Below are 9,016 nucleotides of genomic sequence, written 5' to 3'. Positions count from 1 at the left end.
CTTTCCTTTCAAAACACTCAAAAAAGAAGACTCAAAAGTAGAGGTTATCACAGTCATTTCACTGAAACCAATTACACACAAAAAGATGATATCCAAAACCATGGCTTGAACATAAATGTTCCTGAAGCTGCCGTAGTCAGAAGCGGGGGGTGGGAGGGGAAGCAAACAAAATATAAACCAAGACCAACAGGGAAAACAAAGTTTGAGTAATCCAAGAATGTTAAGCAGGGACTGTTTAACCTCTGTATTGATGCAACACTAAATAAAATGAGATTAACAGCCTTCACAGAAGACTTGATCCAAAAGTTATAATTGACTTAAGTGAAAAATCTTTAATATTAAGAACCATGTATCCTGTTGGCTGTCCTTACTACTAATCACTACAAAATACTAACTGTGCAGTGTAAGACAAAAAAAGCAAGAAGATGAGAATGATCCTAAGCTAATGGGACACTTGGATTTCAGTCCAGAAAAAACCTAATTCATTATTTCTTAGAAAATGAAGCTATGCCACCTGTCTAGACAGCCTGACTCAAAGTATGCTAAAAACTGGGAAGCAGTACTAAAAACCTGGGAAGTAGTATATCTTAGATGCAAGGTTTGCATCTGACATCTACCTGCTGAAGCTTTCTTATGCTTTCCAGGCAAATGAGTGTCAAATGTCCTCCATTCACAGCTTTCTGAAGTTTGTTTTCATTGTCTTTGCGTTGAAAAAAAGAATGAAATGACCAAATAAAATGTTTTCATTTTGCATCACCTGGAACAACCCATGTCAATCAAAATTTGTTTGGAACAAAAAAAAAACTGAATTATTTTAAATTACTGCTATTCTCCCTGTTCAGACATCAAACTGAAAAAAACTGTTCACAAATCCCTATTCTGGAATTCCTGACTCAGACTGTATTCATTATTCTTAGTCTAACGTCTTTGTCTAAACTGCAATGCTGGAAGTAAAATCCGCTTAAATTTCTGAACAGTTTCAATCATTAACAATAGATTATTACCTTTTTTTTTTGTATCATGCATTTTTTTACAATGACAATACAACAAGAAAATAATTGCATGAGACAACATATGCCATAACCACAAATTCTCTAAGGAGGTGTACAGATGCAAGTCAAATACATGGAAATTTAGCATACTCATGAGAAATGCCTAGAGTGACTGCAGCTAAGGGCAAGGAGACAGATATTACTTGCATTACTTTTTACTGTTGATACCTTTTGTACATCTTATGCATTTGAAAAGAAACCTATCACAGTTACTCAAGGGGAACTAAGAGTTCAGACTCTTGAAAATTATTTTGCAATAAAAAAAAAAAAGATGCTTATTAGGAGCTGAAAGGGTCAATCTAAAAATAGGAATTATAAAAGCAATCTCAATACTGCGATTGACAAACTCTTCGGCAATTTTTTTAGAAACAACGTATCATTTATTAATAATAAAAAAAGCCACCATAAAATTTTCAGTTTGCAACTGAAAATGTTTCAATTTTGAGTACTTTCAAAATTCTGACCCTCTGTGCTCTTAGCAATGACATTCTTAGACTCTTATGAAAATTTCTTTTTCTTCCCTTACTTCTCTGTGAATCATTGAGACTACACCAAACAGGACAAGCTATGGTATGATGAGGAGAAATCTGGCATGCAAACCTTGGGAAGTAGTAGAGTTCAATGTTCATGGCATCACTGGCCTGAGGCAAGCTCAGCAAAGTACTGGGGTGTTGCAGGAAGTTCCAAGAATGCTGAGATATGCAGCACAGAGATGCATTTAAAAAGGGGCCTAGTAAAAGCACTCAAGTGCTATGGAAAGTTAACAAATTAAAAAATAACTTTCTATACTTTCTAAATAAAAATTACTATCAAGGAACTTGTTTTTGTTTATTTTTCTTCTTTACATGTTTAGTTCACACTTTGAGCTTCCATTTGACTGAAGAAAATAGAGTAATGAACATGCTTACACAGACTAGTTTTTACTACCACAAAAACATTTTTTTTTTTACCCCACACTTACATTGCTACCATCACAAGAAAGGTAAGAGATTAAGCACCTGAAAGAGCAGAACTGAAGCACCACCTTCACTGCAGTATCATTCTCTCCACTATAATAACAGTGATAGGAAAACTCATTGCAGAAAAGGAAGGAGATAGATTACTTAATTCCCACCATAACTCCCCTCCCTGTCAGTCCTCTGCATCAGCCTGAGTGCTGGCTGAATATGAGTATGACCAGAGAGAAGACAGAAGGAAATTTCTTATTAAAGGCTAGCACCAGGACTCAGAGAACTTTAGACTCCATTGTTCACATGGACGGCTCTTGCCAAAGTCTTTTGGTCTCCAATTTTTACCTAGGATTTATCCTACAATGCTGGCATGTTTTTAGCAGCAAATTAGCTGCAGCTCCCCCATTTCTTAGGAGAGGGATCCATGTCAGGCCCTGCTTCTGCCTTGCTGGGGGGTCTTGGCCTCTCCTTATAAGTTTGCCTGGTGGATTTATCATTCGTACCTTTAATTAAACAGTGGACTGGACCCTTCAGCCCATTTTTCCAATCAGTCCCAAGTCAGCGGAGCCCCACTTTGGAGGAGCTGTTGGAGCCTGGAACAATTTGAACATGGAAATACTATGCAGTTTAAAACTGAAAATAGCAAATGTGTAAGTATATTACCTCCTTTGTTGCAGTAATGCAGAAGTTTTAAAGTTGTTTAAAATGAACATGCTTCCAAAATGGCTTTGTAACTCTTTGTGCAAACCTCTCTTCTTCCCAAGGTTCCTTTAGTCTTACCTGTACCTTTGGAATGTCTAAGAGATAACTGAGAGGTCATCTATTGGTTGTAACCCCTTATTGTCATTGGTTTTTTGTGAGACCTCCTGGACTCCCAGTGGTCACTTTATAATTCCCCCAAGAGCTATTTAAGTCATTACCCAGAACAATAAACACTCTCTGCCTGCTCTCCCTGCTGCTGCCCCATCCTGTGGTCTCTGCAAGAGCCATGGGGGGGCCACGTGGTGGGGGGAGGGGAAGGGAGCATCGCTCCCCTCCAGAGCTAGAGGTAAAAGGAAAGCCTCTAGGCTGGGGTCCCCCTCCCTATCCACCCTCAACGATTGTCACTCCTTAATAACAGACTGATAGTCATTATCAGTATCATTTTATCAATTCTCTGATGGCAACACTGATTGCTTCACAAATGCTTCTTGCTGAAAAGAATCAAGTAACACTAAAGACTGTGTTTGATATGAAGTGTCCAGACAAACATTTTGGAAATTTGGTCCATTTGGTATACTGCAATTAGGCATCGTTCTTGTTTCTAGAATCAGACTACTTTCCTTCAAATATAGGTCTTATAACCTCTAATTTTTCAATCTTTAGATGTCAAGGTAGAACATTCTCAGCAACTGAAAATAACATGAAAGGCATCTCACACAGGAGGATCAGAGATTGTTTCTCTTACTCAGTACAAGGAAATGTTTACTGAATTGCAAAATTTCACCTCTCCATTGTCACTGTGTATCCAAAACTCTAACAGAAATAGCCTTTGAGGCAGCATATTCTGAAGACAGCTTCTGCCCACAGTGAAGGAAGGATTTCTTATCTTTGGAAGTTTACATACCTTCCGTACCACAGTAATGATTATAATTTTTTCGAACCAACTTTGACAGAACACCTCTATGTGATGACAGAACAGACAGTCAATTGGGTATTCCAACTAAGATTTTAAAAGGCGGGGATTAAATTCATAGCCTTCTTTTCTTTTTTTTTTTTAAATACTTTCAGAAAGCCTCATTTAAAGAAACTCAATATTTCCCAGAACATGGGGGGAAGTTCTTTTTGACTTCTAACTAAAAGAGAGTGCTTTCCTATCAAATTAATTAAGCTTTTCATCCACTGTCTTCATTGTATTTGACTTTCAACATCTGCTTGCACAAAGAATTATTTGATTTTGAAAAAACCACAAAACAATTATTTTTGACTTTAATATTTATTTTTTAGTAGCCTATACAAAGTACTCTACATTTATGTATGTTTTAAGAATGTTTTTTTGCAAGTGTAACCTCCAATTTTATTTCCTATGAAACTATAAACCAAGTAAAATGTGTCATTTTCTATGAAAAGATACACATTTTCCTAACATGCTACAGTTATCAAACTTTGCACTTGACGTCTTCAGAGGATACAGCTTTGACACTACTGCAAGCAAGAGAGGAGATTCCCATGTATCAAAATTAAAAAATAAAAATATATGCTACGTCAAACAAGCTTTCACTAAAAGAAATCTTTCAGCATCTCACAGAAAATAAAATCACGACATTGGAGGCTAATGTCCAAAGTCTTACATCCACCTAGTCATCAAGGTAGAGAAGCTCTGACACAAATTGGGGTCTAGCAGAAGAAGAAAGGTTTCAATAAAAAAGTACAAACTAGGTATAAACATCAAAGGATCCTGTGTCAGGGAAATGAAGCAAAAATCACTAAGGTAACCTGCTGATTTTCAGTTTTTTAACTAATGATCACCTGAGAAAATAAAGAAAAAAATAAACACCATTCTGATATGGTATTAAGTAAAAATAAGAACAAAATGAGTATTCTTCTTTACCTAAAATTATCAGATTCATCTCACTAGTTATTAACCCTTACATGAATGGGTCTTTTTCAGTTAGTGTAAAAAAAACATTACCATGAAAGCAAGAAACCATTAAAACAATTCAGTAAAAGTTAATGAGTAACTCATAAAGATACCTAATCTCTTTCCCCTGTTTTTCTGTCTTAAAGACACTGAGAGAGAGGAACTTTCTTTTTTTATTTGGAAGTATTGTTTTGGGAAACTTTACCATTTACATTTATTTGGGAACTGGAGCACCTCTCTTACGAGGATAAGCTGAGGGAGCTGGGCCTGTTCAGCCTTGAGAAGATATGACTGAGAGGAGACCTCATCAATGTCCATAAGTATCTGAAAGGAGGGTGCCAAGAGGATGGATTCAGGCTCTTCTCAGGGATGCCAAGCAATAGGACAAGAGGCAATGGGCAGACCCTGATGCACAGGAAGTTCACCTGAATATGAGGAAGAACTTCTTTACTGTGTGGATGACTGTACCCTGGAAGAGATTGCCCAGAAAGGTTGCAGAGTCTCCCTCACTGAAGAGATTCAAAATCCGCCTGGACACAACTCTGTGCCACATGGTCTGAGATAACGCTGTGCCATGTGCTCTGGGATGACCCTGTTTGAGCAGGGAGGTTGGACCAGATGACACATTCATACCTATTCCAAGATTCTGTGATTGCATATCAGAAACATCTATGCTAAAAGTCTACCTTTGCCAATGTGATATAGAGAAACCCTATTTTTCCAGCTATCACTGATCTTAGACAGTCTGGAAACCAGAATGCTGGCAATCTTTCTGCATTCAAGTCTACACCTTTAAAGAAATTTCTTTATTTGAGAGTTTCTCAGTTTTGTTTATTCACAATGCAATTTTCTATTAATTCATGAAAATAGTCAAGGTAATTATTTTTTGCAAATACTCCTTGGTCTACAGATTGTTTGTTCACATTTGATTGAGCAAACTTAAACTTGTGCTAGTTGCATTGATTTGAAGATAAATCACATAGGGTTTTTATTTATTTGTGTTGTTGTTCTAGTTGTTGTTGGTTCTACTTTTGTGACTGACCAAGATAACATTACTGCTGCAAATAGGAACAATGTTAAATTACAAAAATATGTGGCTTAGAATAAACATTTCTAGGAATATGCTAATGAGTCAAGTCACCTACAAAAATGTTCATTGAAAGTATACATAAGAAGAATATAGTCTGACTTTTCTAAGATGACTGGTTTTAACCTCAGACGGTACTGCATTGTACTGTGCATTGTACATCTGGCATGGGCACTGGTTTGCTGATCTATTTTCCTTCTGAACTTCATCAGGTTTCCTGGGTGTACACCAGAATGGTGTGCCTAAATAACTCATGGGTTTTGAAGCAAAGGGACATAATGTACATTTCATAACTCTGTCAGTCTTACACAATTACTGTAATATCTGATTTATAGAAAAAATTCCTATCCTGTAACAAAAATATATTATATGCATATGTAGTTCTACTGAAAGACCAGGAGCCAAACAACTGCAAGTAAATCTTATATTGGTAGAAACTTTATTATTTTTTATGTTATGTGTTTGACAAAATACGAAAAAGAATTAACCTGGGTTAATTCTGTGTAAATGCTACATAGTTCTTACTGCAGCCTTTAGCTGCTCGCACAGATGAAACTAAAGTTTTACTTAAGAAAGGAGTATTATGTAAATGTAAATGGATTACTTCATGTGGAATGGTACTCTTCCAGTCTCTATAAAAGTAAAGGTTTAGGCTTTTTATGTTAAGGTGTTCTCTGTCTTTATAAGGGCCATATTGCAGATTAATAACTACCTGAGCGAGGTAAGATTAACTTAGAGTGGCTTGAGATGTGGAATGACATGCCTTTTGTAGAGTATGCCTGTATCTAACAACTCTCCTTTGCAAAGTGGTGTGGAACAGAAGTGTTCCTCCCTGCAGTCTTCTACCCACTTAAAGAAACCATGTATCAGATGCTGGTCATTTACTAGGTTCAGGACAGATCATTAATTGCAGCACATCTCACCAAGTTCAAAGTTATTAATTGCACACCTAAGATCAGAATTAAGTTCCATTCAATTCTGCAGGCTTTAGGTCAGTGTTTCAGTCATGGGTATATACTAGCGTGCTGAATAAAGTTCTTTGCTGTTTAACTCAGTCAAGTTGGACTGAGAAGATGTAGGAAGAACATGAGGAACTGATTTAATTGGATAATCAAAGAAATGGAACAATGTAAATTAAATTAATTATTAGAAAAATTAATTTTGCCTTATATTTTCAGCGCAGACATGTTCTCCCAAAGAAACTGTAAAAAAATTATTTGCAAGTGATAAACTGCTAAGTCTTGTTCTGTTCACCCTTTAAAAAGCACCCAGTTGAAACCAATTTGAAAACATAGTACGTGTGCATGCACTATTTCTTTTAATATCACTGTATCTGCTCCTGCTAGATTTTATAAGAGCAAAATACCCATTCAAATGATACAAATACACATACAAAATATTTGCAATGATTTTTCCTAGTTATGCAAATTATTTCCTATCTGATAGCTCCTGATAATCCAAGATGCCTCTAGACCCAAGTTTATATCTTTTTAAAGTGTATCAGCAGGATATTTTCATTGAAAGCTGTATTTTTCAGTTTTTGCAACTGGCATCAGAAATTTTCTGTGAACATAAACAAACTACACACATCTATGACCAGGACTCAAAAATAACTGTATTAACAATTTTGCATGTGAATGATGTTTTGCATTTAGGGGAACAAAATAAAGTAATTTAATACCTCTTTCCATAAAAAATGGGATAGAAAAAAAATTAACAGAAGGATAAATACTGAGATTAAAATTTCACAGAGCACCATTAGCCATCAAAGAATCTATAAATAAATAAATACTTTAGACCTAGTAAACATTCAAACCACATTCTTTCCTTGAACTACCAAGCTATTTGCAAAGCAAGTGTTGGAAAAAATACCTGTGGAAAAAAAAATGCAATTGGTTTTCCTTCTTGTCATTTTAAGTGACTGAAAATACTGCGTTTTCAGCTACTGTTGTTATATTTGCCTTGCTCTTTCAACCACAGATCCTCATGCCCACCATATTTTTGCATACCCTCAGTTAAAAGAAATGACTAGTCCCTGATTCATGTGCCTGGACTTACGATAAAATAATAGAGGCCTCTGACAGGAGAAGAAGGAGTAGGCATAAAGAGGGGCAGAGTGTCAAGTACAAGCTCTTAAAGGCATTAAATTAAACTCTGACTAAAATCATTACCATTTGACATCCTGGCTTGCACACAGAGACCAAAAACACATCTAAAAGAAAAGTGTTTTAATGACTTCACTGTGTCTGTGATTTTTCCCAGTATTCTCATCTTTGTTCACAAATGACATGGCAACATATTTCAAGCACTTAAAAGGTGCCTGAAAGTACTAGTGCCTACCTAATAACTCTTTTATCTCTTAGTTTACTTTGTAGAATATGCTTATTAGAGTGACCGTTTCATGCATTTATACAGTACCATGTAAGACGAGGGGTTTTTAATTTGCAAATAGACTGTCTCCACATTTTTCAGCTCTACCAAAACACTCTGCCTGCTGAAGGTAGATTTGCCAGTTAATCAAAGGGTTTTTTTTCTCCTGTCAGGTTACACTACACAGAAGACCATCTAATCTTACCTCTCCATTTTCCAGAGGATGGATTTTGGAATAATAAGAAGTGCATATGACTTCATCATCTTTTATATAGGATGGAGTTCCAGGACGGGGATGAATGTTGTAGCGTGTCAGGCATTCACTGTCCGTGATAGCATAGTACTGCCATGGTTGATAGTCTACACCATCCAGAGAACGCTCTAATATCCAATTCCCGGGACGAGGTGAGTTAGCTGCTTTCACAATAACATATGCAATCTGGAAAATCTGAAAAATAAAATTGAAGAATTGTTAAAATGCATTTAAGTACATGATTATTAATTAATTCCAATTTCTTAATACTTGCCAAACCAAGAACCGTAAATATATGTGATTTTTTTTCTGCTAGAAATGCAATATGGCCTCAGATTACAGTGACACTCTCTAACTATAGAACTAAATTCTCCATTAACATTTCTAAAAAATATTAGTTTCATTAGGCCAATAGAAACATTGAAAATAGAATTAAAAAGCACTCTAAATTACATGTAGCTTAGTAGGTAACTGCTAAGGTGCCATTTCAGCAAAATATTTGGAAAGTTTGGAGTATTTTCAATTTGTAGAAGTGAGATTGTTTTCATTTCTGTATTTATAGATGTACACTTTCCGTCATGTTTAAGAGTTGCCAAACTCTGTTACAACTCTGTCTCAGTTAAAGAAACCCCATAGCTTTAAGCTATTGACACGTAATCACATCATGCTGAAGTCATTCTAGAA

At 35.9% G+C, this 9,016-nt stretch overlaps 1 protein-coding gene across 1 annotated transcript in view; it reads right to left on the bottom strand.

Moving 5' to 3' along the window:
• The window catches only part of LAMA2 (laminin subunit alpha 2), a 270,298-nt gene that overhangs the window by 238,315 nt on the left and 22,967 nt on the right, over positions 1 to 9,016 (bottom strand). The window contains exon 3 of the mRNA XM_027880560.1: positions 8,285 to 8,527. Within this exon, the coding sequence (XP_027736361.1) occupies positions 8,285 to 8,527 (243 nt within the window). The remainder of the gene's footprint in view (positions 1 to 8,284; positions 8,528 to 9,016) is intronic.

The sequence above is a fragment of the Empidonax traillii genome, unplaced genomic scaffold, assembly GCF_003031625.1.
Source record: "Empidonax traillii isolate 1590-97213 ecotype Southwest subspecies unplaced genomic scaffold, ASM303162v1 scaffold72:size2462915, whole genome shotgun sequence".
NCBI classification, from domain to species: Eukaryota; Metazoa; Chordata; class Aves; order Passeriformes; family Tyrannidae; genus Empidonax; species Empidonax traillii.
Note: the sequence above shows the minus strand (reverse complement) of the source record. Positions and strands in the feature narration are given on the sequence as shown.